The sequence below is a fragment of the Aedes aegypti genome, chromosome 3 (genome assembly GCF_002204515.2).
Source record: "Aedes aegypti strain LVP_AGWG chromosome 3, AaegL5.0 Primary Assembly, whole genome shotgun sequence".
Lineage (NCBI taxonomy): Eukaryota > Metazoa > Arthropoda > Insecta > Diptera > Culicidae > Aedes > Aedes aegypti.
In genome coordinates this window covers 323155484-323181009 of record NC_035109.1, presented here as the reverse complement: position 1 = coordinate 323181009, position 25526 = coordinate 323155484, and the positions used below count along the sequence as shown (strand labels likewise).

At 37.0% G+C, this 25526-nt stretch overlaps 2 protein-coding genes across 2 annotated transcripts in view; one reads left to right on the top strand and one right to left on the bottom strand.

Moving 5' to 3' along the window:
* Window positions 1–7231: 7231 nt before the first annotated feature.
* LOC5565739 (ATP-dependent helicase brm) overlaps window positions 7232–25526 on the top strand; it is a 30933-nt gene continuing 12638 nt past the window's right edge. Inside the window, exon 1 of the mRNA XM_001650039.2 lies at window positions 7232–8195. Within this exon, the coding sequence (XP_001650089.2) occupies window positions 7599–8195 (597 nt within the window). The 5' untranslated portion in view covers window positions 7232–7598. The remainder of the gene's footprint in view (window positions 8196–25526) is intronic.
* On the bottom strand, window positions 14120–15377 carry LOC5565741 (inositol monophosphatase 2). Its single transcript, XM_001650042.2, has 2 exons — window positions 14700–15377; window positions 14120–14638 (listed from the first exon to the last, which is right to left on the bottom strand). Exons 1-2 carry the CDS (start codon window positions 15165–15167, stop codon window positions 14267–14269), a joined length of 840 nt encoding a protein of 279 aa, XP_001650092.2. The 5' UTR covers window positions 15168–15377; the 3' UTR covers window positions 14120–14266.

The following is a 25526-nucleotide window of genomic DNA, read 5'->3' as shown; positions in this document are numbered from 1 at the left end:
CACATCCTTTGGAGTCAACCATCTGAAATATTTCCAATTTCATCTAAACGAAATGAGGTACACACGAATGGTTTTGGAAAAACTTAGCTAATGACCACTTCTCTTGAGCAATCAGATTATATACAAAGGAACCCATCCTGATTGGTCCTGAAACCGGTGTAAAACGCCGCAAAAAAAAAAATGAAATTTGTTATGTCGCATGAACAGCATTGTGGAATTGGCCTCTTCCGCTAGGCCGTACGGAACACATCTGGTGTGGCCAGGTCAATCCTGAATGGTCGTTGAACTTTCAAAGGACCATTTCCACTCATTATTTGACAAATCTGGAAGTTTGAGGTGTTGCACGAATTGTTTTGGAAAAACTTAGAAAATGGCCATTTCCCTCGAGGTATCCGGAATATGTCCGGTGTAACCCGATCCAAAATGGTCATGGATGTCCAGAACATTTATTTTCGTTCTTGTTTCCATAAATCATGAAGTTTGATATGTCGCACGAACGGTTTATACAGCATTGTGGAATTGGCCACTTCCGCCAGGGTGTTCGGAACATGTCCGGTGTGACCAGGTCAATCCCGAATGGTCGTTGAACTTTCTAATGACCATTTCCACTCATTATTTGACAAATCATGAAGATTGAGGTGTCGCACGAATGGTTCTGATAACATTGTGGGAATGACCACCTCCCCCAGGACTTCCGGAACATATCTGGCACAAGTAAAAGGATTGTCGTGTCCAAAGAGGTCATTAACACTTAATTGTATGTGGTTGTATATATTGATAGTGTTTTACGTATATAAATATAGAATAGCACGTGTAAAGAAGTTAAATTGTTTGAAAATTCGTATTTCGACAGGTTCTGACCCCAACGGAATCCGGAATAACTCCGGAACCAATGGGTGAACCGGTTCCGTTTGGCGGCCCTTGCAAATTTAGACAAATCTGGATCGCATTCCATTTGTTTCAAGAAAATCGGTTGGAAAATGACTTTTTGACAGTTGATTGAAGATTTGAAAATCCTCAAAAACAGACGTTGGGTACGCATAGGTTAATTACGTCAAAGTGTCAATTATTTTTGTATTTTTGAAGAAATATAATATCAAAATGGTACTTTACCCTCATATTAAGCTGAGTAGAATCTACCTAATGGTTAAATAAACACGAGTATTCTACTTTTGTTACTTAGGACCATTTCAAATCGAGCTCCAGATATATTTTTGCAATCAAGCTTCGCACATAAATTTTACTGCTATGGCACATAGGACCGGATTTTCGGCGCATATTAGATTCTACGTGCAATGCACTCAAATTATAAGTGCCTATTTTCTTTTTTTCTATATCCAAATCCATTGTATTTTATGTACGTCTTCTTCTTCTTTCTGGCGTTACGTCCCCACTGGGACAAAGCCTGCTTCTCAGTTTAGTGTTCTTATGAGCACTTCCACAGTTATTAACTGAGAGCTTACTAATGCCAATGACCATTTTTGCATGCGTATATCGTGTGGCAGGTATGAAGATACTCTATGCCCTGGGAAGTCAAGAAAATTTCCAACCCGAAAAGATCCTCGACCGGTGGGATTCGAACCCACGACCCTCAGCTTGGTCTTGCTGAATAGCTGCGCGTTTACCGCTACGGCTATCTGTACGTGCACATTTAATAAACATGGGATAAGTACTATAAATTAATCGTCTCAGATGTTGCGTGATGAATGAATGTAAAAAAAACGACAAAATATTTGTAAACTAGATATAGTTCAATGCCAAGCCACCAACCCCCTTTGCTTAGGTTGAAAGCTTCGAATCGTTAGAGAAAATATCTGTTAAAAATGAACAGGGTTTTGAATGCACTAAATTTAATCGAATTCTGAAAGATACTTACAAAAGCCGGCAGCAGATCGTCCGAAAGTTTAAACATTTTAGCTGCTAACTATAGCTGTTTTCTGACATCTGCTTGGTTGATTGAAATCTTGTTTACAATGTGAGCAGTTGAAATTATGTGCAAGTATTGATAGTTCTACACTATGAGATAATACCCTTAAAATTTATTAACAACATTAATAGGTGTTATGTAAATGCTTGTATATGAAATGGTGATGCATTTCAAAATCATGTGCGGTAAAAGTATAGGGTCCTAAAATGTTTAATGAAATCTTGTTTTCATTTAATATTACGAAAGAGCATGTCACTGCAACTACTTTAGCATTTTTTCCCGCTCTAATATCTGATAAATCATATTAAAACTTTAATTTAAAAATTGGATCCATAAATGAACCTTGACACTTGAGATCATGTTATCTGCAAAAATACCACAGGGGTTCAACTTTTTAACACCGGGGTTGTTCTTTTCTGACATTTCGGAAGGGACACGGAAAACAAAATACACCCAAAATTTGAGTTTAAACCAAAAAAACTTAAAAAATGTTTTTTGGGCTTAAACCATCGGAAAACATTAGAAAATTGAGTAAACATATGTTTTTGACCTAAACTTATGCGTTTGGCACTAAAATTGGGGCAGGGCTTTAGGACCCTATTTTCTAAAGTCACCAAATACAACTTAAAAGCGGCACATAAACTCATATTGAGGCCAGCAAATTTTCTTTTATCTGTTTACCGCACATAAAATGTAATGGAGCTTTGGTTTCAGTGTATCATTAGGTTGTTTCCCAATGAGAATATATGCTAAGGTGTGGAAGAAGAAGCAATGGCTACGTATTAGTAAAGAGAAACAACGTAAACAAAAATAACTACGTCACTAATTTACCCGGCCTCTTATGGGAGCTCGCTCGCTTGTAGTTGTGAAGCATTTTGCACCGTACACGGATGTCACGCACACTAAATGTCGTCTTCCTCACCTCGGTATATATTCTCATTGGTTGTTTCCATTTGACAGCGGCAAAACAAACAAATCAGTGCAAAAAAAATCTACCCAGCGTTAGCTTTCGAAGTCTCCGAGATGGGTTAAAACAACTTAACGTTAGGTAAACTCGAAAGAACTTAAATTTGGCGTATTCCATTGAACTTCAACGCTGGGTCGGTGCGTCTCTCTCTGTTTTTGACAACATTGCTGTTGCGAGAGAGGCAAAACCTTGCGCTTAATATAGTTTTTGATTCTGAAATCATTTGGGAGTTGCTAAATTGCGATGAAAGCAAGAAAAAGAGAAGGGAAACAAATACATAAATGGCTTACGGAAAAGGGAGGTTTATCTCTGGATATCATAACATGCATTTATTTTTTATTTCATTTTTTGAGAGAACATTCAGTCAGCTTTCAGGGCAATCTCTAAAATGGAGTTGAAATGATTCCGGGTCAAATAACTGTATGATCTTGATAGCATTACCAGCATTTTAGACTTTTTCTGCTGAACACAAAGTCTACAGGCCACAGCAACTTTTCTTACTTTATATATGACGCTGGGTGAAGTCAGTCAGCAACGCGTCGGTGGAGCAGTTGGAATTCGCGATGGAAAACGTCTGATAGAAGCCTTGAATACATCAGTTCGAGTCTGGGAACAAGTAAAAAAAAACTTCAAAGACGAGCATAGATAGAAAATACGGTGCAGAAAATAAACTTTCTTTTTCTTTTTTCTTTGCTCACCTGCTATAAAATTTTGACGCCTCTCACTACAGAGACTCGGAACGATTCAAGGGGAATGCCTCTCGCCAGTTTTCAAAAAATTGTCAACGCTTCTCAATCGATACAAACAGTTTTTTCATCTTAACAAATCTTTCAGTGTCTTAGCATGGGATGATGATGGTTAGAAAATCTTTCCGATGGTTAGGAACGGTTAGAATCGTTTTTTTATGTGAATTTCGTGGAAATGAAAAAAGGAAAAGAAGATATCTGACGGATCACCTCGTATTTTGTTTTGGCTTATGTTTTCTTTCAATCTGTATTAGCGAAATGAAATGAGAATATAATCGTCGAAAAATCCTTGGACAAATCGAGGCCTACATGCAAGACAAAATGAAGCTGTCCAGGCATTGCAGAATTCGCTCTCATTTGAATATGAAGGACGATCAAAGCAAGCAAAGAAAAACATCCCATCTGTTGCGGTCCACGATCTTCATTGTATCGCAAGGTGTAACAAGTCTGATAAATGGAAGCAGCGAGCGAGAGCCCCAAAGAGAGAGCGATGATAAAATCAATTTTTCTCGCTTGTTTACCGTTGGGGATAGGTGTTTTCCTTTATTGGCACGATAAACAATCCACGAAATTCCAGTAGCAATAGTATCCCCCAGGCTTCGAGCATGTTTAGAGGGGTTTTATCATGCACTACTATCCCCCCAATCTGATCAAAGTTGTAGCAGTATACGATAAACAGTCTCTCATAATGTGCAGCATGTTATGATAGTTACCGAGAGCGATACGTGAGAGATTCTCTCAATTTTCTCAGGATTCAATCCCTGAAGCTGTCGTAAAAATTGAATTTCTTCGGAAACCCAAATCCCAATGTATGTGTTGCCCAAGTACACGCTAAGAAAATAAAATACTAGATAAGCTAAAAACCATTCTAATACCATATTTGATCTATTCACTCATTGTGATGCATTTTAGAACATTAAGCTTTGGCTAGTATAAACGGATTTTATATCGGCAAATGATTTTTTAGAAATTATACATGTTTTGCATAAAGCTTTGAAATTCCATACATTTGATAAAGTTAGCCATTTTGAATGAACTGTTGTAAAAAAGCGCCAAGAAACAAGAAAAAAAGCAATTTTTCACATTTTCCTCATTTATTTTAATATTCATCGTGTTAAGATCCTGTTTTGGGTTCCCATAAGCCATTTTACGAGACGTTCGAGTGACGTTTTCTGGCGGGCCGCTCATTGTTGTTGTTCAACAAACTAGCATGATATCTGAATGGCGCTGGTCACATTTTTGTTGACGATGACGTCCCCGTCTCTTTCAGTGCATTTTTATCTACATGTTTTATGTTACCTGTAGATGAAAAATATCTTTCCTGTCTGCCGATTTCAATTTTACATGCGAAAATTAAAAACTTCGTTGCATTGCCACCAGCGCCATTGTTGAATACTCTCCTTCCAAATGCAGCGCTAGAAGAAACGTAAATAAATCGGCCCGCCAGAAACTTTCAAAGCCGGTAAACAAACGGAAACCATATGATTCGAAACGTCTCATAAAATGGCTTATTGCTGCCTTTGCTCTCCGTAGTCGATTTGGGTGATTCTACAAGTGAATGTTTCCATTTTAGATTTCTCCGAAGTCACTGATATTTTCTGCACATCATAAACAGCTGAATATCTTGGAAATAAATTTCAAAAAAGACTATTTAAGAATTATTTCCTTGCTGTTCACAGTACCGTGTTTGTTTTGCTGTTATTGCGGTGTATTTTAACAAAACCGCCTTGTGGTAACTTCCCTGCAAATAAAGTCGAGAAAATCCGAATAAGGAAGTGTACATTTGTGGGATTCTTCGCACATACCTGATACGTCCTGGAGCGCGCAATTGAGCACAGGTATCTTTCTCACTAGAACTAGAAGAAACTTTTCTCAAAGAGCTTAACTCAGCGGTAGATAATTTTCAGGAAACTCGCCGTTGCTTGTTTCCTCATCAGGTTTGAAAAGTAAAATCAATCTAAGTCTCAAGAATAGGATCCAGCAACACATATGTTTAGTGAAATATAAATCACGGATATGCATTACAATGTATACAATATAATAATCCGGTGGATATTTTGTATGCGTTATAAAGGATAAATATGAAAAATTTCAAGGATATATCACTGAACGAAAACTCCAGTCGCACATTGAATGATTTGTAATAGGGTCCTAAAGCCCTGTCTCAATTTTATTACCAAACGCTTAAGTTTAGGGCAGAAACACATGTTTACTCAATTTTTAAATGATTTTCATTGGTTTAAGTACAAAAAATATTTTTTTATGATTTTTGAGATTTTGTCACACCCCTTGGTTTAAACTCGAATTTTGGGTATATTTTGTTTTCCGTGTCCCTTCCGAAATGTCAGATAGGAACTACCCCAGTGTTAAAACTATATGCCCTGTGGCATTTTTGTCGAAAAAGTGAATGTCAAACAAGATCACAAGTGTCAAGGTTGACATTTGGAACCATTTTTAAAATTGAAGTTAAAAAATGATATAGCCGTTATTTGAGCGGGAAAACTTGCTAAAGTAGTTGCAAGAACATGCTCTTTCGTATTATTGAATAAAAACGAGAATTCATTAAACATTTTAGGACCCAATTCACATGATTATAAAACTTTACATTCCACATTTTGAATGACTATGAACGAATATGATGTATCCATAGTCTAAAGAGCAAAAATCATCCAATTCGGAGATGAATTTTAGATCACAATAGAATGATATTAGGCAGCTAATCGAACAATGATAACACAAATGAATAGCATGCAACTTATGACGGATTTTAATTTCTCCCATGTCCCAAACCGAAAATCATTCAATTACTGTCTGAAGTACCAGACGAAAAGAGGATGGTCAAATGTCAAATCAATCTTCTAAATCTAAACGTAAACATAACGACCGCAGCGTGGTTTTCCAAGCGTTTCTGGGTGAATTTTACAGGTAATTGCACTTGAAATCTTACATTAGCCTCTTTGGTATCATTTTACACTTCTTAATGGTATCTACAAACCACAGGTCGCTAATATGCTGGTATTTTGATTCCATGGAGCTCATACAATGTGTTCGGCAGGTTGGCATCTGTTCCTGAAGACTGGCGAATAATACATTTTATAACCTCGTTATGGAAATAAATAATAATGTACATTCACCAACAAAGTTCTGAAGTTAGTATTTTTATTTGAATTCTTTTAAATTATTAACTATAATGGAATAGGGATTGTTTACATGTGTGTATGATAATCATTCAATTTGAGGCATCTATTTGAAGGATAAAAATCATTCTAAGACTGGATGATTTTCATTCGGAGTAATTTGTAAACAGATGATTTTCGCGCAGATGAAAATCATCTTGATTGTGTCTGAAAATAGGTATGGGGCTCGGATGACTCAATAATCATTCAATGTGCGACCGGAGTTTTCGTTCAGTGATTAAAGCCTACACTAAATAGTATTTTTTATTTTCACCGTGTAACCACTAAGCTTAATCTGTTATACAACGGTCAGAAACGCGTGCGCAAACTGGCAACACTTCCCGGAACACAATCCCGCCTGTCATCGGTCTCTCGCGTTTTCTCTCGCTGCTCCGGCTTTGTTGTTTGCGTCCCTTCTTTTCTCGTTCGTGTCACTTTTTCCTGGCTGGTGTTCGTTCGGTCCGACGCGTCAATTGCTGTGAATTTTCTGGAAATTTACCTGTAAAATACGGTGAAAATCCGTGTAAAACTTGTTCTGTGAGGTGCAGTGCTATCGAAAGATGATCGTGAAGGTATAGGCGGTCGAAAACTAGTGTGTTTTGCAAGGGAAATTTGAATTTGAAAATTTCTTTGTCGGCAGCCATTTTCTTCCCAGAGTTGAGTGTTGAATTTGGTGCATTGGTGTTGTGGCTTGGAAAAAATACTGGGGAAGTGTTTGGGATTTTGATTGGAAATTGTGCAATTTATAGTGAGTGAGTAGTTTGGTGGGTGGTAAATCGAGAATGGCGAGTCCCTCGCCAGTTAACAGCCCTATGCCTCCGCCCCAGGCGCCGAGTCCAATGGGGCCTCCTTCGCAAAGCCCCGCCCCTTCCCCGTCGCCACATAGTCCCTATCAACAGCCGCAGGGACCTCCCCAGGGTCCGCCCCATATGGCACCGGGACAAGGTCCATCTCATCCACACGGTCCGCCGGGATCGATGCCTCCGGGACCCCCACAGGGAGGGCAGGGTGGCCATATGCAGATGCAAGGTCCCCCACCACAACATGGCCCTCAGCCGCCCAATCCCCATGGACCACATCCGCCACAGCACGGCCCTCCGCACATGAATGGACCTCCAGCACCGCAAGGGCCGGGTGGACCACCCCCTCCGCCACACCATATGCAAGGTCCCCCCGGGGGTCCAGGAGGGCCACCTGGTCAAGCGCCGCAGCATATGCAAGGGCATCCTCCGGGTCCCCATCCGCAGATGGGTCAACATGGTGGACCGCCACAAGGCCAGCCTCTACCGCATCCGGGAATGCCACCCCACCAGGGTCCGCCGATGCCACCGGGAATGGTTCCCGGAGGTTATCCACCGCACTCGATGCCGCCCAACTCGGTGAGTAAAAGGAATTGGTAGTTTATAAGTAATCTAGAACTTTATTTATAGCGATAATCGGTTAGCTAAATTTTATATCGAACCAAGGAAACGTACAGAGAGGTAAATTAAGAGAAAAATAATCGTTTTTCAAATTTCCAAAACCAGTTTTTTCGCTCAAAATTGAAGCAATGTTCATGAAAATCTATCATTGCATTAAGGGGGCAGGATCCGTCATCAATTTGGAAATTTTCAAAAGCAGTTTTTTCGTTCAAATTCATGAAAGTTCGCATGAAAATGTGTTCACTGTAGAGTGTCCATTTCCCGGCCATTTTGCTCGTCCCGGGATTCGGGACAAAAATCTATGCTTATCCCGAGAAATCCCGGGATTTATCAAATTTTCAATAAAACTAGCATTTCGGTTGAAATGGAAGTACAAATTTAAGGTGTAGATGAATCGAAGCTAAACCTCAAATTTTCAAAAGCACGGATCTGGAAAACCAAACATCCGTTTAAGCTGAAAACTCGCTGGTGGTGACCAATCGATTAAGTTTTCAGCTCAAACGGGTGTTCGGTTCTCCAGATTTGTGCTCTTGAAAATTTAAGGCCCTCGCAAGAGCAAGCGATGCGATCAATAGATCAAACACAACTAACGGATCACGCCACTTTTCACTTCACTTGACCGACTCATGCGTAAACCTTTGAGGTCATTGAGAACATTACGATAGGTAAGAGATTTCTGAGATTTTTCAGCCATTATTGCATAATAGAGTGAAAAATTGTTAACCTGTCAACTGTTACTCCGTAACAAGTTGGCGGCGTAATATCTTATTTTAATATTTTCAGTGGAAAAAAGTTGCGGAAAATAATTTCCTGTGCCACTTCTTAGTTGTCCTCTGTGACAGTTTCAAACTGCAATAAAAAAAGTTTTAGAAATCATTCGACGTAGACCTAAAAATAATTTAAACACCGTCAATTTTCTTATCAGGTGGGGCAAGTGAAAAGTTTATCATTAGAGATTGAATTTGTGTTTTCTCTTTAAGTAGTCATATGTAAACATGGTTCGCAATTATCATAGAAAAACATAACCTGCTGATAATCCAAGAAACACTATACTCAAGCGTTAAAAGCTATTAGAAATCATGGAAATTCTCTAAAAGATGTTGCCAAACATTACAATATCAATATGTCTACTTCGGGCAGCCAATTAAAAGAAAGACGTTGACTGAAAAGTTGCAATATTAGAGAACACACGGAAATCTCGTGGAATGTCTATGTAAATCTAGTTCAATAACGTATTTAGGTCTTTCCACATAAAAAAGACCCTAAATACGTTATTGAAGGATTCCGGTTGGTTTCCTCCGAAGAGTTATCCGACGTCATATCCGACTTTCCCAAAAACAAATAACGAGCGGTGGAAATTCTACAGCGCAGTAATGCAATTGCTGTCCTATAATGTAAGACCTAACATTGGAAATGTTGAAGTTATAATGTTGTCGAATCATTTCAACTAACATAAATGAACAGAAGAGAATTGAAGTGAAAAGAATAACATTTTCTTTGTTTACATGTTACTTATGTTATTGTTCATTGGGAAGCCTTAACAAGTGTTAAAGCTAATAGAAATCGTGAATATAACTGTTTGTTTTTGAATTTATTGTTCGAAACGGTAAACTTTTCACTTGCCCCAGTTTTGGGGCAAGGAAGGAGACATTTTTCAAAAACTTTTGATGTATTTTTTTTTCAATTTTTCATGAAAATCGTTTTCAGCATGCTGCTTATATATGGTGGGAGTCAAGCTAAAAAATATACACAACCTCATTTGTTTCAATTTAAAGTCCCTAGAATTGGAAGAATCTCAACTATGCGAATTCCATTACCCACTTGCCCTACGGTACCTTACTTGTTTATTCTCTTTTTCATTATGCTTTTCTACTTTATCACATCACATGTATCGAGAGCTCGACACTGAAGAAGTCTGTAAGTCGCAGACGAAATAGGCCTATCTGTCAAGATAAGCAACACATATTAGAGTTTAAAGGTATTTGCTCGCCTTACTAGTGATTTTAGTATTTTATTTTTTTTTGCAAAAAGTGAAGTGTTAAAGTTCAATTTGTAGTTTTAAGAAAGAATATGCTGATCGCTTTCTAGAAATTTTATAAACAACAAAATAATAACAATATGAAAGTGATGCTAAGGGCTGCACGGTGTCTTTGTGGAGCAACTTTATTACAAAAAAATAGGTAAGTCTGAAATTTCATACTAAAAACAATTAGATTTTTCTTTTTCATTTGCGACCAAAATCAAAATAATCGGTCGGGGGGTCCAGAACATTTTTTTTAATATTGTGTAAAGTGTTTATGGATATGTGTTGTTGTACCGACGCACATTGCGTGGAACGTATGGAGGTACGGGACAAACTGCAAGATCAAACCATTTGAATACCTTGGCATGAAATTTAAGTTGTTCTTGGTCAAAAGAGCTGTAATAAGCATAAATGACATATGATATACGCATAATCGTTAAACTGTCTCAAGCATCATTTTAATTTTTTTCCACGAAAATCCTTGGAAATCGTGCCTAAATTGATCATAATGATGTAAGAAGTTATTAGGAAATATTTCTCGCATAATTTATGATCTCGTCGGTGAAGATGCATCGAAGTCAAACCTCGAATTTTCAAGAGCACAAATCTAGAGAACCAGACAACCTTTTACGTCGAACATTTTATTGATTGGTCGCCACCAGCGAGTGACCAGTGAGTTACCGGTTGTCTGCTTCTCTAGACTTGTGCTTTTGAAAATTCGAAGTTTGGCCTCTATGTATCTTCACCCTTAAAACCATTAGTAACTGAGTGTGTAGCTCGTTGTTATTAAGCAGATAAACGAACCAAAATAAAAACTGTCACGGCTGGGAGACAGAGGAGGATTTTCTCTTCATCGTAGCATTGTGAAATAAAGTGTAAGTCCATTCGTTTGCTCAGTAATAACAAGCTACACACTTGGTCACCTATGGCTTTTAGGACGAGATCATACATTATGCGAATTTTCTCTTTTTACTCGTAGATACAAAAGTGAAATACCGTATTTTTTTCAAATGTATTACATACTTGCACATAAATTACAAATCTTGATAATTTAATTTTTTTTATTGGAAATAGTTGCTTTATTTGTTATTCTAATAGATGAATACTTATAGATGGATAACAGTTTTATAAAATGATCGTTCGCATTTGAAAAAAAGCGCTGAAATCTTTACTAATATCCATTTTTCAGTAATCTTAGTATACTTAAATATTTACTTACAGATATACATACGTACATTCATTTAAATATACATCCAAACATATGTACAATTCAAATTTGAAAACTGTTTGATAATCCAATCTCCCATATGCTCCTTAGCAACGTTACCATAAAAATAGTGTTCTGTGAAATTTTCAGCTTTCTAGGTGGTGATTTAAAGGTGGCCCAAAGACAATGTAGGTCTATATGGAAATTACTATGGAGAATTTTTGAGAAATGTTCCAAACACGCTATTACTGTAATGTAAGAAAAAACTTATCATCCCATATTGAAAACTCATTCTTCAAATCTTAATGAAGGATGTTGCTGAAGATACAAATCCCTTTGAGCTAATTTTGTTTGGGATTATTGTACATGTTTGCAGGGCTCTAATCCCATATTAAGCTAAATAATAGCAAACAAACTCATGAATATCTCTTCTGCTATCCGTTGGATTGAATTTCTCTCTTGAGCAAATTTCTTTGTTATGGTAGAAGAATGTGTTTTTATAATGGGATAATAAGTTTGTACTTATATTACATTACAAGCGTGTTTGGAACATATCTCAAAATTTCTTCATAGTAATTTCCATATAAACCTACATTGTCTTAGGGCCACCTTTAAATCACCACCTAGAAAGCTGAAAATTTTACAGAACACTATTTATATAGTAAGGATGACAAGGGACATATGGAAGATTGGATTCTCAAACATTTTTAAATTTTGAACAACCCCAATGTACATAAACAAACCGATACGCAAATACAAACATATGTGCAAGTATCTCGAAATCAAAAAAAAAAAAAAATACTCTAGACCCCCCGACCGATTATTTTGGTTTTTGCAGCAAATGAACGCGAGAGACCTAGATTTTATTGTGGCGAAGTTTCAGACTATTTTTTTGTAATTTTTTTGTAATAAAGTTGTTCTACGAAACACACCGTGGCTGCTGATGGCACGATGCGACGCTGTAGGAGATTTTGATACTGATTGAACATTACTATAAAGAGCGCAATTCAATCGATGGTGATAACTTTACAAACTTTATCTGTTTTTGCACTGATTGACGATGCCGATTTATATAAAAATAATTGATATCATTAGTTCATTTGTTTGAGTTAATAATGGAAAAAAATTACATACCCTTGATGATAATACTTACCTGACCATAAATATTCTATTTTGAGCATCCTTTTCGAAGCTATTCTATCCAGGTATCCATGTACTGCTATCAGTCCTGAAATTATTCTTATTGTGCATGCTCATGCATTATATTAATGATGCTCATAATCATGCAACAAATAAGGAGAGAAAGAGAACAGTGATTAGTAATTAGTTAATTAAGTAGTTTTGTTAGAATTTTAAACAATTAAACAGTAGTAATGAATAACTTATAAAATGACTTTGCAGCATAGCTGAGCCTTTCGGATCGTAAGACCGATGTAGAAAAATAATGTGTTTCGAAATTGTCCGCGTGGTCTTCTAGTGCCCCTATAAAATAAGAATCAGTCATAGACATACATACCGAATGCTCGCCATGACCCTATGACCAGCATTTGTATATGTGTAGCCTTAGCTGATGTGGCTTTTCTATTAGGTAGTTATTTCACTCATTGATTGCCTTCAAAACCTTGTCAAGTATTGAAAATTGATTTTATTTCATTTATTACTACATTGAAGCTACATTGTACTTATTAAGTATAAGGTATTATTTTATGTTTTTATCACTATTGATATTATCAAGGCCAAAATTCCCAGTGAGTGAAGAGCTTTATAGTACTAGAACACCATAGAAGATCGCTAAACATTGCCTACTCATGGAACGGCTTTTTGCTCTATTATTTTAAGTAGATGCTATTGATCTCCCTTGGCTCCTATCCGCAACCCGGTGCACGCGCCCTGTTGGGTTTCAAAAACCTCGTAGAAGATTACAAACCGTCAATGACATTCCCAAGTACTACCCCACATTGCACATTCAAGGGTCTGATTGTGCTCCTAACCCACCCTCAGTTCGTAACCTTCTCGCCTGCTTGAAATTATATTTTCCCGAAGTGAAAGTAATTTTGATGAGTGATAGCCTAGTGCAGCCCAACTGCATAGTACAGTAGTTTAACCAGAATCTTAAGGTCAGAAGATAAAATCTAAATTTTGTAATAAAAAGGTTGCCATTGCTTTGAAATTCACCCAACATCTAATCAAAACTACTAACAACAGCGATCAATTATCAAAATTCATCTCTCCCTGGAAAATATAATCCCAAGCCCAGGGAAAATCTATAACATTTCGTAGTAAAATAAAAATATAATTTTCAAATGCTAAACTAGATGGAAAAATCTACTTCTTACATCAAGTAGCACCTAATTTTACACATTTCCTCAGTGTACTCAGTACAAAACAAGATTCTATGTTAAGGTGAAGAGTATAGAAATCCAATCATGGCTGCCACAATGGCCGACATGTACCTCTATTTACGATGTAAAAGACATCAATCTACTTCGAACTTCTTATTTGAGACTTTCTACTAGTGCACAAAGCTAATAAAAATGCACTGTCGTCTGATGCTGCTGTCGCCAGATTTGTCTTCCAAAGTTTTGGTACATTATTAAATTTGGATTCCAAGTTGTTTTACCTAAAATTAATTATTCTAAAGAAATACTATGCTTTTAATCGGCTGTTAAAGTATATAATGCAATAACATATAAAACTCAAAATATTTTGTAAAGAATCGTCAAAGAAAAAGTAAAGTGCTCCGCGGATCACAAACTGAGTACCACTGGTTTTTTGAAAGTAGAATATAAGTGTAAACCTTTATTGCTTTTGATTAACATTCTCGTTCACCTGGCGAACAATTTCGAGCATTCGCTGTGCCAGCTTTTCGCTACTGGCGGCAATGATGTCCGGTTTGAGAATATCGTACTCGCCTCCGTCGATATTGATAACAACGCCACCCGCTTCCCGAATAAGAATCGCTCCGGCTGCGATGTCCCACGGTTTGAGATACTCGATGCAGTAGCCGTCGACGTTGCCACTGGATATGTAGGCTAGAGTTAGAGCTGCAGATCCAAATGCTCTCAGACCGGTGCATTCTTTGATTAGTTCTTCTCCTCGGCCTAAGATGTGGGGTCGAGCTGCCTTGTAGCTGGCAATGGAAATTTCATGTCCAATTAGTGCACCTTTGAGCTGAAATGTTGGATAGTTTAGTTAGGGATTTCTATGTTTCAGTTCATTATCATTAGCTTACATTATCAACGCCACTGACGCGAACTCGTTCGCCGTTCAAAAAAGTTCCCTGTCCGGCAATCGCCGTGTACATCTCATCCATGCACGGATTGTAGATAATTCCAATTTTCAGTTCTTTTCCCACGACCAAGGCCACCGAAATGGCAATAAACTTCACACCCCGCACGAAGTTAATCGTCCCATCGATCGGATCGATAATCCACGTTGGCCTGTCGTCCAGCGCTTCCTTTCTGTTAGCTTCACTGGCACTCTCCTCGCCCAGCATCCGATGATCCGGAAAGCGTTTCTTCAGTCCTTCAATCAACACATCCTCCACTCGTCGGTCGTACTCGGTGACCAAATCCCAGTGCCGGCCCTTGCTGGCAACGTCCTTGGCCGAGTTTCGGAATCCTTCGAGCACAATGGGGCCGCACTGTTTGGTCAGAGCCAGGGCGAGATCAAAAGCTTCCTGAATTTGCTGGTCATTCATTTTCGAAGCGCGGCGGAAAACTGACACTGGTTGGTGATGATGGTCACGAATTGCTGCTACTCGTAAGTTAGTTGAGCAGCAGGTATCGGAGATGACGTAACGGTGTGTGCGGCTAACTACTGATAAGATTATTTCAGGTTTTTTGCAAGCAATGATTCGAAGAATGTGTGGAAACAGAAAGGGGAACGTTCGTATTGTGGAGACGGTTGTATCTCTTTTGTTAATTTATTTGACATTGGGGGCAGCAGTGCAGGCAGATGAAGTGGCGTTACTCATATTTACTATCGTTGGAACGTTTGGTTTGAAAATCATTCAAGTCCTTTTTACAGTACAAGATGATGTTCTTGTTTCTTAATTAGCCTTGTATTGTGACTCAGTATGTGATAATTTTTTATTCTATAATGTGCTCAGTTATGTGAATTTGATTGACTAACACGTCATACGTGGAAAATTAACATAATTGAGGAAGACGTTTACAATCTCTTAGATAATTTATTATCTCGCAGCATTTATTACTAAATTTATTAAAAAATACATTCATTCTATAGTCTCTTCAGATTTTTTTTTCTGATCCCTCGAGAAAAGGCTTCAGGAATTCTAATGATTCCTCCTTGGACATGGTATTAAAACTTCAACTATTATCGAATTTGCATGAACCTTTGATACTATTTTTTCGAATACGTGCAGCATTTGCAGATTTCATAGATGGAAGTTTTAAAAATATTTACTTATTTAATTTCTTCTATTTCAACTAAAAATTTGGAACAGGGAAACCCCCTTTGAGACCTTCTCATAAAGGCACAAAATCTCTTAATCTTTTTTAATGTTATAACAAATATGGGGCCTTCCTAAGCCGTGAGGTTAAAATCCACGGCTACAAAGCAAAGCCATGCTGAAGGTGTCTGGGTTCGATTCCCGGTCGGTCCAGGATCTTTTCGTAATGGAAATTTCCTTGACTTCCCTGGGCATAGAGAATCATCGTACCTGCCACACGATATACGAATGCGAAAATGGCAACTTTGGCAAAGAAAGCTTTCAGTCAATAACTGGGGAAGTGCTCATAAGAATACTAAGCTGAGTACTAACATGAAAAGGTCGCCAGCGACCAACGACGTTTCGGTCGCCAGAAGTAGTTGAGCGACGTTTGTGTTCGTTCTGGCTTTTGTCTGCACTTACAATAAGATAAAGAACAATCTTTCGTGGTAGATGGCTAAAGTTTCAAACCTGAAAAAAAAACTAAGAAAATTAGATCAGATGAAAATCAAACAAGAAATAGGTATCTCATTTAGATAAATATATAATAATTTCAACTAGAGTAAAATTAACTTATCCTTGTATTTGTCATGGACAAATATAGGAGGAGTTAGATATAAACAATTAATGACAATTACACGAGCTCTCAATTCACATAACGCTTATTTACTTTTGTAACGTTCCCTCTTCCTCTTAGTAGGGAACTTCACTCCTTGAGCTTGGATGACGAGGTTTCGTATCAAATGTTTAGATCCTCAAATCAATTCCGTAAATACTTGTGTTTCGTTGAGCTTGATTGCTTTTAGTTGCCAGTGACGCAAGTTATGTCTTATTTGCTGAATTTGATCTATGATTTCGCATCCTATAGGGCACTCATACTGAATCCCATACTTTTGAATTCAACAATGTCTGGGGACGGAAAGCATTTAATCAGGGTGTCTACTACCTGGAAAAACCTGGAAAATCTGGAATTCTCAAGGAATTTTATTCAACCTGGAAAAAACCTGGAATTCTCAGGGAATTTCGGCTACACTCAGGGAAATTATTTTGAAACAATAATAAATCGTAGAATATGTCGTTTTTGTGACAAAATATTTCCTCAATCAAAAAATTTTTCGGCTGCGCCGCTATCAAAACATTAGTTGATTTGATCAGTCCTTAACGGTTTTTTATTAATCAGCATAAAAAATGTTTAGACAAGTAATCAGAACTTAAGATTGCCAAACTGGTAGAGGCAAGTACAGTTCAGTTAGGTGTCGTTCATGAGCAGTTGATAAAATACATTTCTCAGAAGCAATTTTTTTTTAGAGTCTTAATCACCATTTTAATGCAAAACTCCAGTTTGGTAATGGTCTCTGAAGCCTATATTGTAATAAAAATTATCTCTTAAGTCACTTTTTTGATCTGCTTGCAGTGAATCCTGGTGCAAAATGCTAGAGGTTACAGAGGAACCTATTAGGCGACTATTCTACAAGTTCTTAATGATATTTTTGTCAGATCTCGAGGAATGCTTCAGGAATTCTAGTAATTTCTCCAGTAATTTCTTCTTGAATGTTTTCAGAAATTTCTTTAGAGAGGCTAACAGCGATTTTTCAGGAATTTCCTCAGAATTCGGTCCAAAAATTCTAGAGCACTCCGAAGCTTCCTGTTACTGCTAGGTTGGGCAACACGTGGGTTACCAGGACAAAGACCTCGGCTTGGCTAAGCAACGGCCTGCCTTTTGAGGTTGGGTGCGTCAAGGACCTCTTTTCTTGGCTAGCGCGATCTGGAGCACCTCTCTGGTCTCAAGGTCGGCTGGAGTACTCTATTAGGCTAATCAGACCTCGGACATTGGATTGGGTGTAATTGAAAGATTTACTGTTTCACAATTTATCCTGTATATTGTCCTATTTGTACATAGCTGTGTGGTGGGTGTGCAGTGTAGTGTAATTGATTAAATTTAATTCTACTTAACCGGCCGGTATGTTCGGGAATTCCTGGAGGGGTGGCGGCACTGTAGACTGCGGAGCTTGTTCGGCGGAGCTGACAGCGTGGAAAAGCTGAACGGGGTGCTGGGAATGGACGCTCGTTGGCTTCGACTCCTGAGAACGACCTGTCCTGCAGGTTAGCGTCCTTCGAAACCGGGTCGTCTGCCACGAAATTCTGGGTACTCGGTCACTTGGTCTTGGAGCAGGCTTCGTTCTGCTACCAACCTGGATTCAACTGCCCTAGTGGGCTCTAAGAGACTCAATCCGGAAGGAATTTCCTGAATTAAACTCCACGGGTCCTAAATTCACGAATATAACCTTTTAGGATCTAACCATTTTTCTGCAGTCACAGGCATACCTGATTCGCTTCTTCGCTCCTCCCTTCTCTTTCTTAACTCTCTTAGGGCTTGTTCACAAATTTCATAACTCTGAAGGGGGTGGGTGGGTGTTCTGCTGGTGTTACGGCTCATGCAAAATTTGTAGAATATTCATACAAACAAGCGTTACGAGGGGGTGGGTGGGTGTCAAAAATTGCCATTTTCAGCGTTATGAAATATGTGAATGAACCCTTAACTTCCACTTTCTTAACTCTTTTAACTTCTTGTTAATTTTCTTTTAAATTTCAACGTCCACTTCGAATTGGATCCTTATAGGAAATAGACCGAATCTATCCTTCTCCGATGCCTAATCCCTCTATCGTTGGGTAGTCTTTTTCTCTTACTTTTCCTCCACTGAACTCGAACTGTTATACAATAACTTATAGCTAGTTATTATTGTAGTGTAGGGTACTAAATTTATATCAGGTGTAGGGGTGTTTTTATGGCATGCAATAGGATTTAAAATTCAAATTTCACGGAGACATATAAATAATAATAATAGAAAAAACAAAAACTTACAAACTAACAGGCTTATTGTTACAAACGGTAACATTCCACAAAAGATTATTCCAAAATTTTTGGATAAAATCGTTTCGACATTTTACACAAATTCCTTCATATATTCCAGGCATTTTCATAATTATTTTTTCAATTATTCATCCACGATTACTCTTAGAGTGCGTCGAGAACGCCCGAGAAGTCGTCAGTTATTTTCCCTCTCGGGTGACGCGTTTCTTTTCTGCCGGGCAGTGCGTCGAGAAAGTCCGAGCAGTGCGTCAAGAACGCCCGAAAAGTAGTCAGTTTTTTTTTTCTCGGGTTGCGCTTTCTTTGGAGTGCATGGAAAAAGCCCGAGTAATTTTAGTTTGTTTTTCCTCGGGTCTTGCGCCCTTTTTTTCTGAGTGCTTCTGAGGCCGAGCAAACGAGTAAAGCTGAAAGTGGATTGTGGCTGCTCAATCAAGGATGAAGGATCAATTAGTGAGCTCGTTTCATGCTTTTTTCAAATCTGTAAAATATGTATGACCGCACATTTAATTGTTACATAAATATGATTTTTCAACAAACTATGAATGTTTTGTCACTGTAAGTGTCGACATGAACTCTTATTCGTAACTTTTTAGTTTTATATTTTTTATATAAAATCCCTTACCTATATTTTTAAAAATAAAAAAAGCTTTGAATGGTTCGGTCTGTTTGTCTGTGCTAGAAGTGTAGACTTGCAAAACTTTCATTTTGTTCCAAAAAGCTTTGAATGGTTCGCCACTGTGAGTGTCGGCATAAGAATATTATGTGATGGTCCAGCCAATCGATTTTTTTTTTCAATTTGAGTAAAATATCCTAACAGCTGTAGGAATGTTGCTTTTAGCTACTTGTTCAACAAACATTGAATGGTTCGTCACTTTAAGTAATGACATTATTTTCTCATATTTGAAAATTTTTCATGTAAATTGAAAATATTATATTCCTTAGTATGTTTATATCTCACAAATAATCGTCTAATCGCTCATCAAAGTGAATCCTGTGACCCAACGATCCTCCCCATTAACAACCATCCCTCCCAGTAACCTTTGTGGAGATGCAGAGGAAAACACGGTCTCCAAATAGCAAAGGTTACACACTAACATTCCTCTCCTCAATCCCACCTGACTGCAGTCTAAGCTAAGCTATTCATCCATGATTACTCTTAGGACCTGCTCCAAAAATCCGTCGGGCATTATTCGATTATATCTATTATGAAGAAGATCTTGATAAATTTAATTCCAGGATTCCTCATTAGGCTCCTACAGAAATTTCTCTTGGAATGTCTCCAGCATATCTTCAAAATATTGTTGCTGTGCTTCAAACATTTCTCTAATAATTTTTCAAATTAAATTGCCCAATCTCTATGAATTATTCAAAACTTTATTCAAAGTTCAGGAATTCTGTCCTAATTTCTCCAAGCAATTCCTTCAAAAAGACATGTAGAAAATTATATTAGAGATTCTATTTTTTTATATTTTAGGAAGAATTTCATCAAAAATTTAGGAGGTCTTTCTGGTAAAGATGCATCGAAGCACAGCCATGAATTTTCAAGAGTGCAAGTCTAGAGAACCAGACAGCCGTTTGTGCTGAAAATTTAACTCACTGGTCATTCGCTGGAGGTGACCCATCGATCAAATTTTCAGTGTGAATGGTTATCAGGTTCTCTAGTTTTGTGCTCTTGAAAATTTAAGATTTGTCTTAAATGCATCTTCACCTTCAGAGATCCTGGTAGAAATTCAACAAGGCGTACTTAGAACTCACACAAGTTTCATCTTAGGTTACTCCAGGATTGTCTTTCGAAATTCAACGCCGCAATTTTTTTTTTTATTTCTCCAAAACAATCTAAAAACTTTCCTTGAAATTTCGCCGGATTAATGACTTGAAAAAATATTTAATGATTTTATTGAGAATTTTTTCCAAAAAATAAAATTGGAGGTATTCCGGAATGAATTATTATTATTATCTTTATTAACGAGACTTTCGTCCAAACTTCCTGAAGGAATTTTGAATTCTTGACGATGCTTTAAACGGGAATGCTGGAGGTAGTCCTAGAGAAATCAATGGAATACTTTGTGGATGGATGATTCCTGATGTGGTTATCTTTAGAAAAATCCAGATTGAATTAATGAAGAAATATAAAACGGAGTTCTTGGAAGCATTATTTAGAAAGTTTGTGCAAAATCTCAAAACAAATTCTTAAAAGAATCAGCGGAGTAATATGTTAAAAAAGCTAAAGCAAATCGAGCTGCCATACTTGTCGTAATGTCATAAGAAATTTAAAAAAAAATGGCATTAGAAATATACTTCGAAAAATGTGTGTTCAACTTTGGAATCAAACTCTCATCTCGTGCTTCCTGATAGGTTTTTTTTTAGTATTCACAATTCATTATTTTTTTTTAACAAGAGGCCATTAAAGTTATTATTTGCAATATGATCATACTACCTGTCCATACCATACCATACCAGCCCTGATTTCCCCAAAGCAAAAAATACAAAACGCTCTCTAGAAAAAAAAAAAAATATTGAAGGTCCATCGCTGATGTCCATACATCTGAATCCAATTTTGAGGGAAAGGATTTTTTTCTTAATTGATTTTCGTGTCAATTGAATAAAAACCACAAAATTATTTGATTTTTTTTCATGTTTACACCTTAAGAACAAAAAATATAATTGTTTTATTTAAGCGAAAAATACTTTGTTAAATAAATTTATTTCGCCTTTCATTTGAAAACAGTTTTTAATCATCATCAAATCATCAAATTAACTACAGTGATACCTCCATGACTCGATATCGCCTCATGGAACCATACTAAAAACAAAATTTCATGGTTACTATGATGGTCCCTATAGCCAGGTTTGCAAAGGATTGCTGTTCCATGACTCGATATTTCCATGAGTCGATGGTCCCTTCAATATCGACTCATGGAGGTTTCACTGTATCCACATATTTTGGAGAATTTCTTTAACCTGGAATTATTTTTTGAAACCTGGAAATCTCAGTGAATTTCATTTCTGTAAATGAGTAGACACCCTGTTAATGCACTTACACATAATTGCACATATTGATTAGGGCTTCCGATTGCCTACTTTCTGGCAATTTGGCCATGTACTTAACTCTTAGGGGACTTTTATGTTATTTGGTTATTTCACATAAAAGAAGCACATATTCAACAATTCACATTTATTGTAACAAAACTAATCACAACAAGTTTGAGCCTCGAAATTAGCTTACCACGAATATACTATTGCAGGGCTAGTAACTGGTCTCTTTTTAGAGACTTGGTCTCTATTTCAATGCAAATCTTTGAAAAGTCTTCTTTTTTTCACGGGAGGTCTATCAAAAATGGTCCCTTTTTTCTTAATTCTACTTGCAGTGAATTTTGTTGCCATATTCTAGAAGTTCCAGAGAAACCTTTAAATACTGTTACGTGAAAATTTCAAAGGTTCTTCAAAAATTTCCTCTCCGATTCCATGAGAAAAAGCATAAAGTGCCTGGAAGTATGCCAGAAAAAAACTTTATAGAAATCACTATTCTATAAAGATTTCTTCTGGCATCTCCTCCAGAGATCCCTCCAGGCATTATTTTAGTGATTTCTTCATCAAGTCTCATGACAAAGTTCTTATGAGGCTCCTAACGAGTTTTTGTATGGATTTCTGCAGATTTACAACGAATTCTTCCTATTGTTCTCACAAATTTCTTTTAAGATTATTCCATTTGATGGAACTCAGCTATTCCTTTAGGTATTTTTGGTCTGATTTTAGTTCCCATACGAGATTCTGACATACTGCCGGAATTTAACGTGACATAATTTGTGTACCATACCAAATCTAAAACAAAAAATTTGACATTTTTCTGGAGTCATCACTGGAATAATTCATGAAGTAATCTTTAGATGAATCTCTTAATCAATTCCTGAGTATTCTTAAAGATATTTCTGGTTGAAATCTCAAAAAATCTTGAATGACAATTTTGTAGGAATTTCTAGGAAACCTCTGGAGAAAATACTGGTTGAATACTAGAACTGGAATCTTGGTGGAAGTCTTGAGACAACGATGGTAGAATCATTGGATAAATTCTTGCAGGACTTTCTTAAAAATTCTGATAGAGTCTTTAGATTAATTCTTGATGGGATATATGCACAAGGCTGGTAGCGAGTCACTTTTTAGTGACTTGGTCACTTTTATTAAACCAGTCACTTTAAAGTATCTTTTTTGAAGTCATTTCAACTAAAGTCACTTTTTTCGTCAAAAAGTCACTTTTTTCAACTATTTTGAGCTAAATTTTCGAAAAAAATGTTTGGTACCGGTTGTACGCAATGATAATGACTATCACGCCTACCAAATATTTTTTTCGATTAACGCTATCATTTACGAGAAATTTGAAGTTATATGCCTTTCCCCATACAAAATAAAACGAGAAAACTTCTGCTGATCAACTGTGGACAAGAGCAAAGCAGGTAATCCATTTTGAGAAATAATTCGTTAGATGCTTTTCGTCATACAAAAATTTTTCGCGTTACCTTTTAGCGATTTTTTGCGCATAGACACTAGTGCAAGTGCGTTACTATGTGGTGAGTAGCGAATCAGACCATGGTTCCATTGGACAAAAATATGCGCGGTATTAAAGTATTTTTAATTACATAGTTTATGACAATTCGACTGACTATAACCCCCAATAACAAGTGAATCATGAAAGTGTCATAGTAATTTTGATTAAAATATTAGAAGCTTTGTGCTGATTTTTACTATAAAGGAATAACTCAGATGAACGGCCTATCAAGCCTATCGTCTTTATGCTAAATGCCACCCTTAGTCGGTGTTCGAAGGACGCGTCTGTGATACATTGGTTTTAAGGCGAAGTAGGCCGTCATTGAAATTTGTACGCGTCGTTGATGATTGTAGATGAACTATCTCACGATTTCAAATCAAAGAAAACCAGTTGGTTTTGCACTGACACAGCTGAAAAAGTATCAGCATACTTTATGCATGTTAGCGCGTTCAGTGATATTTTTTCAAGTCAATATAAACTGTCAAGACCGAGTTTTATCACTTTGAAATGCAAGCTGAAAAGTCATCATTGTTGCCAAAACAAATGACGGGCTACTTAGCCTTAAGCATCATATTCGATTCCAGAGTTTTCGAAAAAAAAATGTTCAGAGGTTTTTTTTTCAAGAAACCCGACAAGAATTTCTACGTCATTTCATCCAAAGAATTTCTCAATAATATCCTCGAGGGGTTATTCGAGAAAATGTATTAGGAACTTTTCAAAGAATTCCTCAAAATCGTCCCTGTGTTTTATAATGGAGTTCTACTGGACTTATTTTTTGCTAAAAAATACTCCAGAATTGCACCGAATAATTACAGCTGCAGTCGAGTCTAGTACACAACACTAAAGACGGCCTTACAGTTGAGGTCGAAATATACTTATCTGTCAAAGTATACAAACTCTAGTGGAATTAAATGGTATAGTACTAAATTCGGGTTATCATTCACTTACAACTGCAGTTCTTCCAAACAGTTCTCAAAAAATCCCATGGAACTTACGAAACTGATAAAAGGTTCCATACTAATTAACACTGTAGTATTTTGCCAGAAAATTATACACATTTTCTTTTTTTGCTTTTTTTAATTGTTCCAATAATTCAACAAGATTCTTCTGTGAATATTATATTTGATCCAACTTCATCTATACGCTAATTCTTATTCTTATCGACTTGAAGTAATGGAAACATTTTGGGATCTACACATTTTACAATGAATTCAATTTTAGCGGTTTTTTATATACCATTTTTTGGGAGTCCCTTCTTCATCGTAAAACAGTGTAGTAGAACTGAAATAAAACTAATTATGTTTTGATTTTCAAGTCACTTTTAGTCACTTATTTCTCAAATCTGGTCACTAAAATAACTTTTTTCGGCACTACTTTTTGCTACCAGCCCTGTATATGCAGGGTTCTGAATTATCGTATCAATGATGCCAAATCTACGATTTTTCGCACGTAAGGAGAATGCTTTTTCGCTTCCTCACCTGAATATCTTTTTTCGCTCACACTAATTTTCCCTAGAGTTACGATGGAGGATAACCGAAAATCTTTCCACTCCGGGGATAATTTCTTTTTCACCCCATCATATTTTCGCTCACCAACTTCTCCCGAGAATTATCACTATGTGGATAAACAAAAACTGGTGCCGCCGACGGGATTCGAACCTACAACATTGCTAAAAACAGCCACGATGCGTGCACGCTATCCATGCTACCACATCAACTTGACGAAAGTAGCAGTTAATTTGATGCATAAAAGCAACTGCTGCTTGTGGCGATGGACACATGAAAACTTCTCCATGGAGAGGAGAATGATAGAATAAAATTCTCACAGCTGTGGAGTTGTGCCATTATCTATTTTCGCTTTGTTTTGTATACGGATAATTTCGCAAGGCAGCTTTTCGCTGAAAATTGTGGTGATGGAGAAATCCATTATCGTGAGGATGAGTGAGAATTCGGAAGCTTGGATATATGAGATATCTAAAATGACACTCTCGGGGGCATTCCTTAGGAAGTTCGTTATAAATAAAAAATGAACTCATGAAGAAATTTCTGGAGTATTATTACACTTTGGTCAAATATTCTGGAGAAAATAATACATGCAGTAATACGAGCAGTTATATTTGTAGTAATGCATGTAGAATTCCCAAAAATATATCATAACAATATTCTTAGAGAAATGTCTGATAAGATTTTTAGAG

Excerpts from the sequence above, each read along its gene's own strand:
- LOC5565741 (XM_001650042.2), bottom strand. The coding sequence starts at position 15,167 with ATGAATGACCAGCAAATTCAGGAAGCTTTTGATCTCGCCCTGGCTCTG. Across the intron at positions 14,639-14,699 it reads GCGTCAGTGGCGTTGATAAT|CTCAAAGGTGCACTAATTGG; the intron begins GTAAGCTAATGA and ends CCAACATTTCAG.